The sequence below is a fragment of the Danio aesculapii genome, chromosome 9 (genome assembly GCF_903798145.1).
Source record: "Danio aesculapii chromosome 9, fDanAes4.1, whole genome shotgun sequence".
In the NCBI taxonomy this organism is placed as follows: domain Eukaryota; kingdom Metazoa; phylum Chordata; class Actinopteri; order Cypriniformes; family Danionidae; genus Danio; species Danio aesculapii.
In genome coordinates, this window is record NC_079443.1 from 4,299,794 (window position 1) to 4,319,611 (window position 19,818).

At 37.0% G+C, this 19,818-nt stretch overlaps 1 protein-coding gene across 1 annotated transcript in view; it reads right to left on the reverse strand.

The window, feature by feature from the left end:
* Positions 1-560: 560 nt before the first annotated feature.
* LOC130234505 (myosin-IIIb-like) overlaps positions 561-19,818 on the reverse strand; it is a 41,823-nt gene continuing 22,565 nt past the window's right edge. The window contains exons 4-8 of the mRNA XM_056464722.1: positions 17,801-17,935; positions 15,444-15,548; positions 15,197-15,296; positions 7,591-7,667; positions 561-710 (exon numbers count right to left, since the gene is read on the reverse strand). Of these exons, the coding sequence (XP_056320697.1) occupies positions 561-710; positions 7,591-7,667; positions 15,197-15,296; positions 15,444-15,548; positions 17,801-17,935 (567 nt within the window). The remainder of the gene's footprint in view (positions 711-7,590; positions 7,668-15,196; positions 15,297-15,443; positions 15,549-17,800; positions 17,936-19,818) is intronic.

Below are 19,818 nucleotides of genomic sequence, written 5' to 3' on the forward strand. Positions count from 1 at the left end.
CCAAACAGCTTGAAAAGTAGATTTTTCACCATAGGTGCCCTTTAAGACTGTTTCTTGCTTGGTAATTAAAGCTTACATTTAGGTATTTTTATAGGTATTTTTAAAAAATAAATATAATCTTGTTAAAGGAGGTTTAAAAATAAACTTGTTTTCGACTTAAAAAGTAAAAAGTTACTATATTTTTATTTATTATTTCAGAAAAGAAGACAATATTTTTTTGTCATCTAGAAAATGCTTTTTGGTTTAATTTTTTTTCCATATTTGGACTAGAAACAAGACAAAAAGACAAAGAGAAAATATGTTTTGTAGTGTTCAATGTTGGGTCTGTAGGAAATATCCCTGTGCTCAGCTGAATAAAAAAAATATTTTCTGAATTTGAGTAAGTTTTATAAATCTCAATCTCTGTTTCAGTGAGTATCCAGGTGACATTTCCCATCTTTTCTTCTCATTCTTGACATTATAATTGCCGTTTCCCACTTTCCCTCAATCTCTCTTGGTTATTCTCCTCATGTTTTCCAGGGTTTTGTGAGTGTTGTGTGTGTTTAGCTCCCCCTGGTGTCTTACCGTGGAATTTTGAAGAGCGCTTTGACTGGGTGCATCTCAGCTAGTGGTGGGTCTCCGTCTGCCAGCTCTATAGCAGTGATGCCCAGAGACCACACATCGCAGCGGGCGTCATACGAGTAGTCATACTGCTGTTCACATGCTATCACCTGCACACAGACAACCAAAGAGGAATCATGAACACAAGACGTTTACCGCCAACACAAAACAAACTCACCATAAGGATCATGTTTTTCTGATGGCATTTAGATTAAATGGAGGGGGGGGGGGGGTACAATAGTAATCTCACATGTGTCTTGTTTAGAGTTTCAGATTAACACAATTTTTACACATTTATGATCGACTTTTTTTTTTTTTACACTATTTATGTTCCAGCTTTACGCCAAATTCACAGACTTTTATTTTATTTTGAATTTCTGACATCGATGTGTCAAAAATATAAAATATATAATGAAAATAATGTTAAATAATAGCATTATTAAAATAGTTTTAGCTTGAATATCATTTTGGATTAGTTTAATAGCTAATATGAGGACAACAATGCACAATTTTCCTCAGTATTTGACCTTTACTTTAAAAAGATGAATTTCCATAACATCTAATGAACGTAAAAACAGGCTGTTCTTAAAAATAATATTATAAAATAAAAATAATAACATTATTAAAGTAGTTTTAGTAGTTTTAATTTTAACTGTAATAGCCAATATCTGCTGAAAAAAACAGCTTATACCAGCCTAGGCTTGTTGGCTGGTCTTAGCTGGTTGACCAGCCTGGTTTTAGCCATTTCCAGGCTGGTTTCCAGCCACTTCTAAGCTGGAAAATGACCAGCTAAAAGCAACCTGACCAGCCTGTTTAAGCTGGACATAGCTGGTCCAGGCTGGAAAGGGCTGGAAACCAGCCTGGAAATGGCCAAAACCCCCTCTAAAACCAGGCTGGTCGACCAGCTAAGACCAGCCAACCAGCCTAGGCTGGTTTAAGCTGCTTTTTTCAGCAGGGATGAGAATAACACAGTACAATTTACCTCAGATTTTGAAAAATGTAATTATTGTTTATGTGGCTGTGAAGTACAATATTTGATAGCTTTACATTAATTTAGCATTATAGTTGCCCAAGTACAGTAAGTTTTACGCCCCAGCGGCCATTTTGAAGCCAAAGCTATTAAAATGTATTTTATCCTAGCATGTTAGCATTAGCAAACAGGTGCCTTGCACTTGTCACTTCATGTCAAATGCATGGTACCTGCTTGCTAATGCTCACAAAAACAAATTTTTGATAGATGTATATAAAATCAGTGATATGTCATAATAGGACAAAAAATATAAAATTCCCGGACATTCAATGTCTGAAATGGACCATTTAAAACTCCAGGATACTCCAGAAATTCCATGACCAGTGGGAACATTGGCCACTTTTAATTTATTTTGTTATATTGCTTGTATAGTGTACTCCTTGTATAGTTTACTTGTATGTTAACTATTGAGAGTCTCTTGTTAATATCCCAAGAAACAATTTCAGAAAATCTCACAGCAATTCGTAACGCTTTGATTTAGTGGCTAATTCATATGAATCCGTATGATCTTGTTCATAAAATTGATACAATCCCCCAATGGTGGTTGGGTTTAGGGGTGGGGTCCCTTTAAAATTCAGTTATTAAAGTGAATGGTTTCCAATTCTGTTTATATGTGCCTCACACAGGTGAGTGGGCTTAACAAACCACCTGTAGAAAACACTCTTTCATCTCTCTGACACATTTGCACTGGGCAAGTTCTTAAGGCTGGTTTATACTTCTGCGTCGAGTGATTGGCGTGACCCACGGCACCTGCCTTCGGCGCAGCTGTGCATTTATACTTCTGCGTGCTGTTTGTGTTGCTCTGCAATAACACATCCAAAACACTAGCTGGCAGTAGGTTATGTTCCTCTGTCGAATTTCTTCGCTGGTATTTTATTTTTTCTGAATGCTACCCTAATGTACAAGTAGCTAAAACTCACTCATTCTGAGGCGGGAACCAGCAGACAAGCAACAACTTTAACCATGAAGCACAAAACAAAAGTTTCCATCTAGAGCTCCTTCACGGAACGCCACACTTGTAAACACTCTCTCCAATGGGTTTGCACAGCTCTCACCCCCACACATCATCAGCGCTACCAAGCCGACCAATGAGATGGACGATGCGCGTCATTGCGACATGTAGTTAAACTTTTTGAGAGGTGCGCATCAGCCACAGTGAGGGGTATGTGACTGCGTGAAGGCTGCGCTGGACCATACATGTATGCTTGACGCAGAAGTATAAATCAGCCTTTACAATCACTCCATATAAAAACTGATTATAATAAATAATTCATAATAATATAATAATCACAACTGTTACACTGTGTTATTCTCCAGCATTGTTTGTCAGAAACACTGTGGTCAGCTGGCGTATTATTGAGCATTTAATTTAGACTGCAGTTTAATTGGCCCTTAGGGGCCTCTCCACTGGCTCCAAACCCTTGCATTATTTCACTCTCACAGAGCGCCATGCAGCTATTAACCTTCAGTTGACCCAAACACACAAATGCGCACACACACACACACACACGCACACACACACACACACATTAAGAGTTAAAACTATTTTTTTTCACAAAGCTGTCCAGAATCTACACACAGGTTAAAGGAAAAGAGATTGTTTCGTTGAGTAGGTCTACAGTAAATAAAACTCTACCCACCAAAAGTAACCTCTTTACTAAATATTCCTCTACCTAAATTATTAATAAACTCCAAAAGTCATGTACTGTATATACAACCTACAATTTACAACAGCTTCCAGCTAAAATTATCATTAGTGGCAACAAAATGCTATTTATTTTTCACACTTTATTATTCTCATGAGGCCAAAATATCGAGTAATAAACTTAAATCTGAACTGATTCTGAACTGAACTGAATTAATAAAGACTTATTTTTAAACTGTCACTGACAACTAGCCTAAAATAAATTCAAGTGGCCTGAATAGACATTATTACCTGAAAAAACAACAACATCTATTTACTAAATCAAAAAAATTATAATACCATTCATTATAGGCTACATATATATACAATATAGGCTATATCAGCCTGATCTCACGAGAAAACGTAAGTATTTTACGCTTTGTCAGTTTAGTGGCTAATTCGTACGAATTCGTACGAGTTCAGTCGTACGAAATTGTACGATTTTAAAAAGGAGGCGTGGCACCTAACCCCACCCCTAAACCCAACCGTCATTGGCGGATGAGCAAATCGTACTAAATCGTACGAATTAGATCGTACGAATTAGCCACTAAATCAAAAAGGTACGAATTGCCGTGAGATTGTGTTGGCTATATATTTTTGAAAATAACCACATTATTTATTTCATTATTTATTTAATAATTTTTATTTATTTGTTTATTATTAATATTATTATTCAATTTTATAATTTATTTTTAGTAGCAGTAGTATCATTAACAATATTATTATCATTATTGTTTCCAGTTTTCCAATTGTCCCATTAAAAAATCATATGAAAACCTGGTAAACAGGTATAACATAACTATTTTACTTTTTGTCAGTTTAGTGGCTAATTCATATGAATTTGTACAAGTTTAGTCGTACAAAAATGTACGCTTTTTAAAAGGAGGGGTGACAACAAAACCCACCCCTAAACCCAACCGTCATTGGGGATGAGCAAACCGTAGTAAAAGGTTCAAATAAGATCGAGGTATAAATGAGATAGCGTTGTGCAGACCTAAATTTATTGTTTTATTAAAAAAATTTTTTATCAACTTGGTACCAAAGTAACAGTTCTTTTGACAGCACTAGTTAGTGCAAATGCACATTCAAACACAAAAAATTGCTGAATGAAAATTACATACAACATAATTACCCAATTTGTGAGAGAACGCATAAGCACCGAAAAAGGCTATATTTTCCTCCTGTTAAGATAGTCCGACGGGCAGGGTGTATTAATTTTGTTAGCCCAACTGGAAAATTGGGATGTTGGGCTAGCAGATTTGTGAGTGTGTAAAACTATTATTTCAGCCAGTATATATAGATTTCCATATAGTCTGCATGGTCGGTCTCAAGTGCACCATAAATAAATAACAGTATAGGAACTATTTTCTGAGTATGTCATTTGCCTCCCATCAGATTTAAAAACCAAAATAAACACTCACACTCTCAATAGAGAACTGAGTAGCCTTGAGCACAAATGGAGAACACTTTATATCCAGTTTTAGACAGGCTTTAAAAGCTACCAGGGTCAAGAATCTCTGCAGACTCTTGCAGAAAATAAGCAATAAAGCCTAAGGTTTTTATTTAGCACAACAGCTAACAAATAATGAGTCGCCCATGCCAAATACTCCAATTTAATTTAGCAGTAATGACTTGATAAATTACTCGCTGAGAAAAATCAAAAGCATCAGAAATACAATTATAAATGGGGAACCTTTCCCAGCATCTTCTGATTCAGCCGCAGTGAAAATCTACAGTGCTTTACAACTATAGTACAGCAGCCTGATCTCATGAAAAAACATAAGTATTTTACGTTTTGTCAGTTTAGTGGCTAATTCGTTCGAGTTCAGTCGTACGAAATTGTACAATTTTAAAAAGGAGGCGTGGCACCTAACTCCACCCCTAAACCCAACCGTTATTGGGGGATGAGCAAATCGAACGAATTAGATCGTATGAAATCATCTGAATTAGCCACTAAATCAAAAAGTTACGAAGTGCCGTGAGATTGTGTTGGAAAGAGAGACATTAATCACTGCATCTAAATTAACATGTTTATTAGCTTCTGCTGCCACCAAATTAATAATAATAAAAAAGAGTTATTACCTGTAGCAGAAGTGTCTTGTCTCAATATTATGGATAATAATCATATGTTGATTACTGAATTATACAGAATTATTTTGGACAGGCATTAAGATGGTTTAAATCCTATTTGACTAACGATTACTATTCTGTTTTTTAAAACAGGGAATGATCTAAGCAAAGACTATAGAATACACAAGACATGTCACTCATATAGTTTTAAATGGGGAAAAGTGTAACGGTCAATATGGCGAATGAAGCCTCACCGTCTAGTACAAGACTACACACACTAGAATCTAAGAAAATACTTGCTTCACAAACATAATAAATATATCCACATAAAGCTTGAAGTCTGTACCTTTTAATGGACCAACTATGCTTAAAAATAAACGTTTTTTGGTTTTGTAATCTGTACAAAATGAACACGAGGTACAGTCCATCCTGTCAAACGCACATCACATGACAGCAACTACTCAAACGCCTACAAATTGTAAACAAAGAGTCGCTGTCATTTCTGGAGGAGATTCGCCATCAAGACCAAGTTGTGAATTACTTCAGAAAAGCAGTGCGATCTGACAAAGCATTATTCAGAGGATGACCATGTGTAACATGACCATATGAGGTTGGTGTCATCATCTCGTCCTTTTTCGAGTGCGCATTCGAACATTTAGAAATGAAACTCATGAGACGGTTGTCGTTTAATTTTATTGATGATTCCAAATATGTAATGTAATCATAAGCTTGACTAACAGTTTTGGAGAATTTTATGTATCTACATTCAGACATAATGCCCGAGCACACTGCCCGAGAGGCATTTCAGAGATAGCCGCCGAGTGAAACGACTTGTCTTAAAGGGACTTTGATCTAAGTTAATCCTAGTAGAATATGGAGTGCTACAGTGAACAGTCTTAAGGCCGTCACACACTGGATGCGTCGCTTAGTGACGCACACATGACAGTTAAAAGTATCGCACACCAGACGCGCACATTCGCATGCTATTTTAAACGAAACTATTCAGATGGCGCTCTGTGGCGCGGCAGAAAAATGAACAGTGTCCTGAGTCGTGGCTGGGCCCCGCGGACAGCCGCCGACCTGCGGCGCCGGTGTGTGTACCCTGATAGAAACCTATGTTTAGAATTGTGAAATGTATGGTGCTGTGTGGCGCTTCTGGTGTGTGACCCCCTTTAGTCCCCCTGGTACTTTTAAAATATATGTTACCCCTTCATCCGATAATTACCAAACAAAATTATTAGTTTCCAATGTTATGCTGAGGAGACTCAGCAGGTTAAATTCCCTGATTAATTTAACTGAGTGTGTTAAAAAATATAAAGACTGGATAACCAGTAATTTTCTAATATAAAATTTTACAGATGCTGAACAGAATACACACTGAAATCTACAATTTAATGATGTATGGTAACTACTTTCTGTAAAGTCAAAGAGTGTTACATTACACAGCAGCTGGTGTTTTGAAAATCATATTTAATAGGTTACAAAACTCTGTTGTGCAACAAAAAACAGGCTACAGAATGTTAGCCTGATACAGAAAAGCTAGTTCATGTCTTTATGACCTCTAGACTAGATTACTCTAATCCACACCTTGCTTATCCTATATCGTCAATAAACAAGGGCTGACAGAGCTCTTAAAATATGATTAATTTATTAAAAGCATATTCCCTCAGTTTTACAATCTTTACACAGGTTACCAATTAAGCTCTGCATTGATTACTGTCACTCCAGTGTACTCAACCAGTCCTTTATCATGCATTAATGTCGCAAAACTCAGAGATTCTGGTAATAACTACAATAGCAAAGTCCACTACAGAATGTGTATAGCAATTTCTCCACCTCTCTCCTAAACTCTGATAAAGATAACGTCAGAAACACTCCCCCAGTTTAAATCGGCATTGAAACGTCATCTATTATAGCCAAGAATTAAAATAATGTATCGCACAATCTTGTCCTCCAGTTGAATCTGAATGTTATGCAATAAATACACTAATTATACCCAACTCTGTTTGCTTTTCAGTTTCTAACTCATAGATATCATACTCATAAGATATCAATGGTGCAGCAACAAGAGTTTAGATAGATTCTCTTTAAAAGCTTTCAGGTAACTCTTCAGAAAAGATGGTAGGTCTTCAGATGATGTCAACTTTGAATCTATAAACAAAACTGATCAATTCTCTTATATTGTAATAGTCATGACAATACAGACCTCAGGAGCCATCCAGAACGGGGTTCCCACTGATGTGTTTCGGCGCAGACGGGCACTTGTCAACTGAGCTGAGACACCTGAAAGAAAGAAACCTCATTTATCAGATTCATTTCTCTAAGTTTCATTGCATGTGATGTTTTATTTATTTTTTTCGCTGAAAATTGTAAGTGTGATAATATTGCAATGATTGTACATTTATATATAAAATATGACCAAGTATATAGGATGGGGAGTAACGAAACACAAGTGACGCTTTACGTGTATTAAAAAAATATTTTATTACAAGGCTCATTCTGAAAACGTAGTCCAGAGGACGTTTTTGGAGACCGTGAAATACGTCCCGGGAGGAACGTATTTTTGCAGTTTTTGGTTTTCGCGAATCCGCGAGAGGCCGCTGTGTGCGCCTTTTTGGCTTCTCGGACGTCTTCCACGAGTGCCGTTCGCACCCGCGCTGTTCTCGCACGAACCCACCAGAGGCCGCTGTCGAACGAACGTCTGTCTGTCCGACTGGCCGAATGATTGACTGGGCGACCGGCCAATCGGCCGGCTGACCCACCCTCCTCCTTCCCCGAACCCAACCGATTTTACCGATTGACCCGCCCGCCCTAAACCCAACCAACGATTTGCAAAAGCTGTCTGGAAAAATAAAGGCCCTCATCCGATTTTTATTTTTTTACCACGTTTTCGGATTTTACCTCATTCTCACCCTGTTATGAACTTCTTCACTTTATTTCTTGGATTCTGTTTTAGTTTTACCTGATTTCTGGAACCACTCTTCCCCGGACTCGAACCTGATCGTCATCGTCGTGGTCAGCTCCTCTCTGCGTCTCGAGTCCGCAGACGCACAGGATGAGCTAACCGGACAAACTGGCTGCAGCGGGAAAGCCCTCCACATGAAGGTAATCGGTCAGCCGGCGAGCGCTAAAAGGAACGGCATCATACCGCCCCGCAGTGTTCGCTTAAAAAATGAAATGCAGCCATACGTACCTCCGGCTACATAATTCGCGATCTCCAGAAACGTCCTCGGGACTACGTTTTCAGAATGAGCCTGGGTTGCATACATTTTAAATAGGTAGTAAATTCCAAAAAGCATTTTAGATTACCAAAGTGATTACTTTGAATTTGAATGTAAATTTTTTATTTGATAATTAAGAAACACTTGGATTTTAACCAATAAGGCAACAGTTAAAAAAATAGCAATTTGTGAGCATCATAATGAAATAAAAATCGACAACACAGAAAGCCATTCATGGAATGCATTTCTTTTGAGGAAGTTTTAAGATCTGGAGGGATTTTACTTATAAATCTGACAAAAGATGCAACATCCCAGTGTGATCTATTACCTGTAAGAACATTTTATCACCACTGAAATCCACCACTGGATTTAAGGTCCAATCTGATAAAAACACAAGGTAATTCTTGATCCTTAAAAAATGCTATCCAGTAACTCCTCTTTTTTCAATTTTTTCATATTTTGAATGTCGAAGGTTTATCATTATATATAATATTTCTAAGAATTCAATTGAAAAATTATTTTTCTAGAATTCACTTAAATCAGGTAACAGATCCATACAAATCATACTTGAAATCAGAAGTCAAATAGCTGAGCTTTCCAGATGTACTTGAAGTCTTGATACGATTCATCATAAGCAGATGATTCTTTTGAGTTAATCTTTAATGAACCTTTCTTTTGTTTAACAAAACCAGTGTGAATGATTCACAAACTGAATAGACCTGGGGTGTTTTTCTCCAAAAGCATCTTTAGTGAACTTTGCTCATTGCCGACCGCTTGCTTGTCAAATTTTGTGTTGCAATTATATTGTGTTGTTCGCTTCTATGTGAAAGTACCACTGTTGTATGATTTGGAGGACTCTGCCAGTTGTTGTAGCTAGTTTTATGCAATGTTTGGGTTGATTTTGAAGTTTAAGATGCAGCGTGAAACAGCAAGGATTTCCACACTGCAAAAAAGAAGAGATTTTCTTACTAACACCATGTCCTAACAACACAACGCGACATGATCCCAGCGACAAGCAATTTAGCGGTCACCACCAAAAGTGATGCAACATGACAGAAACCTCAAATACCAGCTACAGCACTCCCAACGAAAGGGTAAAGTCTTTTAATTTAATTTAATACATATTAAACCTCTAACATTATTAATAGGTTACTGAGTGACTGATGTTGTTGAGTCACAGTTATGACTTTCATTTTCAAACTGTATGTTTGCTTATTATTTTATTTTCAGGATCTGAGGTGAACTGTCTGCTGCTGCTGCTTTCAGTAGTATGGAAATAAATCTCATGTAAAATGGTACTTAAATGAGCATTGGTAGCATTTAACATTGAATAAAGCCCATAATCAGTACCTGAGGTTGATCATTGTCATAGTATTTTATGCTGTTGTTCTGCTGCGTCGTTGCGGAAATAGAAAGCATTTATTTATAAAATAGAAATTTTGTGCGTCGCTATCGTAGATGGTAAGGACAGAAGCTCATTTTAACATGGAAAAGATAGCTTTTATCACGTTTTGCGTCGCATGTAGTTAGGACACGATGTTAGAGTTTGTGTCTTTTTTCTAGTCCAAATATCTATGAATTAATCTACGCACCCTATTGGCAGATTATTTTGCTTGTTTTAAGGAAAAACACACTTAATTTTGACAAATTATATCTGAAAACAGAATATTTTCTGCTTGTCTAGATCAGTGTTTCCCAACCCTGTTCCTGAAGGCACACCAACAGTACACATTTTCCACCTCTCCCTAATCAAACACACCTGAATCAACTTATCATAACATCAGAAGAGACTCCAACACCTGAAGTTAATGGGTCAGATAAGGGAGACGTACAAAATATGTACTGTCAGTGTGCCTCCAGGAATAGGGTTGGGAAACACTGGTCTAGATATTGCTACTTGATTTAAGAGTATTTAGATACTTGGAGTAGAAACTAGACAAAAATATGCAGCGCACTCATAAAATACATTACTAATTACTTTTTAAAATATGCGTTTTTTTGTAAATCTGTAGTGAAATACATTTTAAAAGGAACCTTCCCAGCCTTGAGTATGAATCAGATTTTTAGGAGCTGGCAGATAATCTGACGTGACAGGGAGCAGCGCCTGAATTCATCAGCATTACGTGATTACAGGCATTTTGCTTCCCAGCAGGGATCCACTTCTTTCTCTCGTGCACACGGGACAAACACGCCTCAGGCCCGCACACCCCTTTCTCCCCCTTACACACACTTTTCCATGCAAAACACCATTTAACCTCTTTCACTGATCAGCCCAGGGTGTGTGTGTGTGAGGGTGTGTCTGATAACGCACACACACACTCACGTTTGAACGCTCCACCTCAATTTAGACCCATTGAATTTGCTGACAACTCAGATTTACAGTTGAGGATTATCATACTGTTTATTAAACATTATTATTATGCATGAAATATTACATACAAAGAATATGGTTGCTGTTTGTTCCAACTACTTATTTAATATGATCTGAAACAACACAGTTCGTTACCTTAGAATTATAAGGCTCTATCTGACATTTATATCAAAATTGGGTTATTGACAAATTCCAAGGTGATGAATTATTGAGTTTTATTTTGAGACGACTTCATTGTTCGATCTACTTAAATTTATAAAAATGAATAAACTAACCTACAGTAATTCCTTCATGTTGTCCTAACTAATAAAATCGATTGTGTGGAACCAGGGGCGTCGCTAGACCCCATTTACTGGGGCACGTGCCCCATTAAAAATCGCCAGTGCCCCAGTAAATGCTCTGAGATACGATTTACTTTATATGCAAGTGTATTTATTAAGAGTGGTAATCCCAGAATAAAGACGTTACTCTCTACAGGTATGTGCGAACGCTGATAAAAGCATGTAGTGTAATCAAAAAAAGAACTGAGCATGTGCGCAGAAAAAAAAAAAACATACCCGCGCGCCTCACGCACACAGTTCGTCACCTTAGAATTATAAGGCTCTATCTGACATTTATGTCAAAATTGGGTTATTGACATATTCTTATTAAATGACAACGTATTTACATTATGGAATGTTTTTTTAAGTTGTTTACATTTTAGGACTTTTTATTTAAAAAAAAAACAAATGTTACTCACATGCTGTTTGCTATGGGATGCAAAAACTTTGAAGCTCAATATCTCAAAATCATTCAGAATGCAGATAGAACCTTATAATTCCAAGGTGATGAATTATTGAGTTTTATTTTGAGACGACTTCATTGTTCGATCTACTTAAATTTATAAAAATGAACTAACCTACAGTAATTCCTTCATGTTGTCCTAACTAATAAAATCGATTGTGTGGAACCAGGGGCGTCGCTAGACCCCATTTACTGGGCCACGTGCCCCAGTAAAAATCGCCAGTGCCCCAGTAAATGCTCTGAGATACGATTTACTTTATATGCAAGTGTATTTATTAAGAGTGGTAATCCCAGAATAAAGATGTTACTCTCTACAGGTATGTGCGAACGCTGATGAAAGCCTGTAGTGTAATCAAAAAAAGAACTGAGCATGTGCGCAGAAAAAAAAAAACATACCCGCGCGCCTCACGCACACAGTTCGTCACCTTAGAATTATAAGGCTCTATCTGACATTTATGTCAAAATTGGGTTATTGACATATTCTTATTAAATGACAACGTATTTACATTATGTAATGTTTTTTTTAATTTGTTTACATTTTAGCACTTTTTATTTTAAAAAAACAAATGTTACACACATGCTGTTTGCTATGTAGAATGCAAAAACTTTGAAGCTCAATATCTCAAAATCATTCAGAACGCAGATAGAACCTTATAATTCCAAGGTGACGAAATATTGAGTTTTATTTTGAGACGACTTAATTGTTCGATCTACTTAAATTTATAAAAATGAATAAACGAACCTACAGTAATTCCTTCATGTTGTCCTAACTAATAAAATCGATTGTGTGGAACCAGGGGCGTCGCTAGACCCCATTTACTGGGGCACTAAATCGCCAGTGCCCCAGTAAATGCTCTGAGATACGATTTACTTTATATGCAAGTGTATTTATTAAGAGTGGTAATCCCAGAATAAAGACGTTACTCTCTACAGGTATGTGCGAACGCTGATGAAAGCATGTAGTGTAATCAAAAAGAGAACTGGGCATGTGCGCAGAAAAAAAAAACATACCCGCGCACCTCACGCACCACTCCTGCTTGACGCTCTGCTCTGCTCCCAGTTTAAGTCCCGGTAGTGAACATGCACGGCGAAAAAATAGCCAGCGTAACAGTCTTTTATACGGACGTGTCGGCACGCAGTGAGTTTTGCAAGTCGACAAAACAAAGTTTAAATAATATGACAGTGATTTTTTGTGTGTAGCAAAAAGGAGGGATGATGAGTCAGGGAGGTAAGACTTAATAAAGCTAATTCTTGGCCATGAGTCGGGTCTAAGACAACACACAACTAATAATTCTATAAACATCTTCTTTTTTGTATTTTATAGAGTTGTCTAAAGAATTTAATTGTAATAAAATTAATATTTATGCAAAAGATTTCTTAAATTATCTTAGCATCACTCCAGTTGTGTCTTTAGCTTGTTTCCCAATTACATTTAGGATTAATTTCTGTTTTTTATTAATAAGTTGGCGGTTCATTCCACTGTGGAGACCCCAGATCAATAAAGGGACTAAGCCGAAAATAAAATGAATGAATGAAAAGTGTGTTAAGTGCCAGAACGTCTGTCTTTGTTTTGGTTCCTTTAACCCGCTTAATGCCAGCTTAGCCAATTATAGTTAGCACCCTGAGTTGCCTTCGTGAAAAAACACGTATTTCATTCATTCCGTCAAGAAGGCTCTCAAAGTGTAGGTTTCCAACCGAAATGCAACCTCCGGTGGACATTAATAGCCTCCAAAATGAGACACAGAGAACGTAATCATTAGTTGAGCAGGATACATTGTAACCCCGTGTGCTAACAACATGCTTCTGCAGAAACACAACAGAATTTTAAATACAGCCACTCAGAAGCACAGAATAGTGCACTTACTGCACTCCAACGAAATAGTAAGGTTTTGATACTAATTAATACATATTAATCTTAAACATTATTAAATGTACATGCTGACTTGCACTGTCACAGTTCTGAAGTTCAATTTGAAACAAATCTGAGGTGAACTATCTGCTGCTGCTTTCAGTAGTATGGCAATAAATGTCATGTAAAATGGCATTCAAACTCACATTATTAGCATTTAATACTGAATAAAGCACATGAGGTGTACCTGAGGAGATCATTGTCAGTTTTTTGTTGTTCAGCTGCAAGAAATACAAGCCATATTTCTAAAAAATAAATTTCAGGTGTTAATTAAGACAAAATCTCCTTTTAATATGGAAACTATTCCTTCTATCACATGCCATATATGAACATGACTTAAATCAGCCTTGAGGCTCGAACATCCGGCACACTGCTGTTGCTGTCGTCAATTTGGCAACCTGTGCTTGCATTTGTTTTGAACTAGATGTGGAATAACTTGTTTAACCAGCCTGATCTCACAAGAAAACGTAAGTATTTTACGTTTTGACAGTTTAGTGGCTAATTCGTACGAATTCGTACGAGTTCAGTCGTACGAAATGGTACGATTTTAAAAAGGAGGCGTGGCACCTAACCCCGCCCCTAAACCCAACCGTCATTGGAGGATGAGCAAATCGTACTAAATTGTACGAATTAGATCGTACGAATTCGTACGAATTAGCCACAAAAAAAAAGTTACGAATTGCCGTGAGATTGTGTTGGTTTAACCGATAGGTGTCAAACTTACATACTGCACCTTTAAATATTGCACTAATGATATGTTTTACGATGTAACATTTTCCTAGAACAAATCTATTTTTAATATATTAATATATATCATTTATTTATTTACTGATATTCATAAAAAAACAGGTACAGTAAAGGATATTTATCAGATTTAATTCTAATTCAGATTAAAAAACTGTCAAGGTGCAAACAATTAGTCTTTAAAACATTATGAATGAGTGAAAACCTTAGCTAGCAGATATTTCAACAGAATCTCACTGCAAATCGTACCTTTTGATTTAGTGGCTAGATCAGGGATGGGCAAACTCTGATATTCTAACTCTGATTGGTTGTTGTGATTTTCATCTCGGCTCCCATTTATTTTCAGCTATAGCTGAACAGCAAAAGCCAACCAAAAGCCACCAGGCATTCATTATGTTTTGTCTTCCAAGGCACAAGTAATTTATTCTTTTCTTACCACAGTAAACTTTTTATTTTTGATAAGTTTTGATAAGTTTTTCAGGAAATGCTCTTCAATTAAAAACTTAAAGAGAATTTAGTTTTGTTTGACTCATTTGAGCAAACTATATATAAAAAAATAAAAAATAATTCACTAATAAATATATTTTTTTTAAAACACATATTAAAAATCTAAACCCAAGTCACATCAATTCATAAATTACATGTGTTCATTTTGGATCTTGACCAGCATGGTTACGGTTTACCGTAATTGTTTTGATAGAAAAAAACAGTAATAATATTAATAATAAATCAATAAATCTAAATAAAATGGGCCTCTCTGCAGAGAAACGGCGTTAAGTATTACCGAAGTCCACCAGTTTGACTCCACCGTCAGTAGTGAGGAGGATGTTGTTGCCCTTCACGTCACGGTGGATTATTCGGTTGTTGTGAAGATGCTGGAGACCCTGAGAATGAAGCAGAGAAATATTTAACGCTCTCCTCAAGATCACAGCCCAAAATAACTACTCTGGCACGGTCAGAGAGCTGAGGCAGCGATCCCTGTGCAGGGTGAGCAGATTACTTCAGCGTGTGTGTGTGTGTGTGTGTCGTACCAGCAGCGCTCCACACAGGATGTAGGAGATGATGGGCTCCTCGAGACGTTTTCCCCTCATCAGCAAACCCTTTATCAGGTCAGTTACTGAACCCCCATTACACAACTAAAGAGAGAAATGCCAGAGAGCGAAAGTAATGATGAAAAGCAGAGAGAGAGAGAAGAAATGAGAAAAACCAAACAACAGAAAGTACATTAGTAAGACTTCAGCACTTTTTTTTATGATTCATAAGCTAATAAAACAAACCATGCAGCGTTTCTTTTAGGAAACCTGTCAGTGTATTTGTAAAACCTATAGGGTCACGCTTTATTCTAAGGTATAATTCACACTAATCACCATGACGTTTGCATCAGACTCCTAATTCAGTGCTTATTAATTAGCCTGTTTATTATGGTAGCATTTATGATTGGGTATTGAACAGGGATGCAGATTAATGTCATGCAGAATATGTACTTTATATGTACTAATAAACAGCCAATATCTTAATAATATGCAGGTAATAAGACACTAGTTAATAGTGAGAAATTGTTACCGTACTTAAAGTGTTACAGTTTTAACCTCATCATTCGTAATTCCATAGTTTCTAAATAATTCAAATATTTGTGTCTGTGACACCATGAGCTTAGAGATGGCTGTCCAAAGTGAGTTTTAAAAGCTTGGCTTAAAAGTGTGCTGTAAATGAATAGCACACATAATCAGATCCTTAGAGATTCTCACTTGACATGGAGTAGAGATTTGAAAATGATATTATCTATCAGGACTTAACAAGCAGATACTAGCAAAACAAATCCCAGGGGAACGATTTAATGTAGACAATTTTTCCTGTAAACTTTTTTTTTTTTATGTAAAGGTCATGATTCAATGCTAACATGCTGTAATAGGTGTCAGATTTATCACTTCCTTATATATTTGATCTTCTAACTTAGCTAACAAAATGTAAGCGACATGAACACTTGTAGAACTGCCAATACTTAAGTGAGAAACAGACATATTATTTATCTGTGTATATATAAACATTCACAGGCACTACATATACTACATATATTGTCTATGCTAGTTCACAAGCCATAAAAAATTCATTATAGGTATATATATTATAAAAATCAAACAATCAAACTGACTAGATATATTAAGTTAAACTTTGTATACCATATTAACTTATTAAAAAGTTAAATGAACAAAACCACTTGTTGTCATGACTGTTTGGAAGCATTAACAACAATAAAAAGGACCCAAGACTGAGCCCAGTGGTACACCTTTCTTACTATGCAGTCTTATTAAGTTTTATAACTAACTAAGCTACACAATCACAATGTTTAATGGTCTAAACAGAATTAGGAGTTGCCTTTTGTACACTATCCTCTAGCTTAACCTGCTATCTATTAGGACAGACTGGTTTAAAAGGACAAAAAAACACACAACAGTTTAAGTACACTACTTGACAAAAGTCTTGTCGCCTATCCAAGTTTTAGAAACAATAAATAATAACTTGACTTCTAGTTGATCATTTGGTATCAGAAATGGCTCATATGAAAGGCAAAGGCCTCTAGATTACGCTTATTTAACCAAAATTAAATATGATCATGTCTTGACTTTTAATTATTTAATTAGAACAGTAAGGTCTGACTTTGCTCAGACAAAATTCTTGTCAGTTAACAGAAATAATGTCCAGTATAGAATATAAAGTCATAGTGCAGTGGGAAAAGAATGAATATTGTGTCCCATGTGCTCCCATGAGCTTAGAGGACTGCATCCATACATCTCTGCAATGACTCAAATCACTTATTAATAAAGTCGTCTGGAATGGCAAAGAAAGCGTTCTTGCAGGACTCCCAGAGTTCATCAGGATTCTTTGGATTCATCTTCAATGCATCCTCCTTCATCTTACCCCAGACATGCTCAATAATGTTCATATCTGGTGACTGGGCTGGCCAATCCTGGAGCAACTTGACCGTGGAGGCTGAAGTATGAGAAGGAGCGCTATCCTGCTGAAGAATCTGCCCTCTCCTGTGGTTTGTAATGTAATGGGCAGCACAAATGTCTTGATACCTCAGGCTGTTGATATTGCCATGCACTCTGAAAATCTCTTGCACACCCCCATACTGAATGTAACCCCAAACCATGATTTTCCTTCACCAAACTTGACTGATTTCTGTGTGACTCTTGGGTCCATGCAGGTTCCAGTAGGTCCTCTGCAGTATTTGTGATGATTGGGATGCAGCTCAACAGATGATCATCTGAAAAATCTACCTTCTGCCACTTTTCCAAATGATCAACTAGAAGTCAGGTTAATATTTGTTGCTCTTACAGAATTTTGTCAGGTAGTATACATACATGGAGAACAAGCAGAAATTTACCTCCAAAACAAGCCATAGCTGCCCTCCGGAGAGCTCATCTGCTTTGTAGAACATGCCAAAGAACTTCACCACATTGGGATGGTTGGACAATGAGCGAAGGATGTTGTATTCTGCCTCAATTTCCTCGTCCACATCCTGACACAATCATTAGCACAACCGTATTAATCATAAATGTTAGTACCTTAAACAGTATCCTGCTCTGCTGTGGTTTCATAGAATTGATTATATGAAATGACATGGTCTTCCTGTTAGATTCTATAATCAAGCACATGAACAACTACCCTTTGAAGCAGGAAATGATTGCTGATCATGTAATGCCAGAATCAATAAAATGCTCCCAAGCTTTCGTGCATGAAGACAGCCATGCGTGTACTGTGCAGCAGGGGGTGATGGGGGATTAAGCAGCACTAATGACATCACACTACACCAGGGGTTTTCATAGGGGTTAGACATAAAAATACACAACATCCTGGTGAGAATTCCAAAAAAAAAAAAACAACAGCGGTGTAATAAGAAATCAACTGGAGGGGTGGGATTCAGGAAGAATGTCTACTTACTCTGTTAGTGTGACTGGGATTCTGAGACAAGCCAGAGAACAAGAGAAGAAAGATCTTTAAAGATTGTTTTGTTCTGTTTTCAGTTGATCTTGACAAATCTATGTAAATAGCGTTAATATTACAACCTAAAATGAATGATTTCACTTTAGTGTAGAAAGCAGAGCGAATGCTTTGTTTCCACTGAGTGGTACAGTGCAGTATGGTACGGTTTGGTACGGATCACCCTTATCAGACTTGTGTCTCCACTGCCAAATGATACCCTTTTGCTATGCATGACGTACGACCAGTTGCAGTCGACATCACTCTCGCTTCAAGTTTACAATATCGAGAAGCACTTCTTACTAAACAAATGCTTTATATTTTATAAAATGCTTCGATGAACAGTATTTGATAATAGCTGCAGATTAATGATAATGTGAAATAGCCTACTGTAACGTCTGTGATTTTATGAAATAAATAATTAAAGAAAACATATATGAACACATACAGAGCCTTACAGTCTCTGTGATGTTACCAAAAATACCAAAAACATACATTTAGGCATTATTTGGGTTCATAATCGATATGAAACCTATGCAGTCTGTACAAACCTCTCATTTTTATTCTTCACCAGCCCATGTTAACATCTTGTTAAAAAGTAAGTCCGCCATTCCGAGTTCATAGTAGTCCAAAAGACGATGATAATAATTAAACATGGCAGTTAGTTCATGTTTTAGGTTGGTGAAGGAATCATTTGCTCCTTTGTTTTTTGACGCTTCACTCTGGTGTTTGTCCATTTCTGAAACGGTGTGAGTACTTTAATAATCACGCACATGTTTTTATTATGAGCTCAAGTTCGTTATAGACGCATGGCAAGCTCTCTAGAGAAAGTGAATCCTCTTGTGCTTTTTAGACACCTCAGACACATGACAAACTCTGTTCTTTTTGGCTTTGTGGCTGTCCATCAAGATGACAACAAAGTTTGTTTGAGCTCGGCTCGACCATGGCTCATTGTTATATGTATATATTATTATGATGTAATGTCTCAGCTGTGTATTTAAAAATGTCACTTCCTGTGTTTTCATTCTACTGGCTTGTGCATGCGCTAGTGACATTTCCAACACAGGCTCATTCTGAAAACGTAGCCCTACAGACATTTCTGGAGACTGCAAATTACGTAGCCAAAGGTACGTATGGCTGCATTTCATTTTTTTAAACGAATGCTACGGGGCGGTGTGACGCCATTCCTTTTTGCGCTTACCTCCGTATGGACAGCATTCCGGCTGCAACCAGTTTGTACTGTTAGCGCGCCACGTCGGCGAACTAAAGACGCAGATAGGAGTTGAACACAATGGCAGGGTTTGAGTGCGGTGGAGCGGTTCCAGAAAGCAGGTAAGAAAAAATTTGAATCCAAAAAAAATTAAATAAGCAAGTAAATAGCAGGGTGAGAATGTGGTAAAATCTGAAAACGTGGTAAAAAAA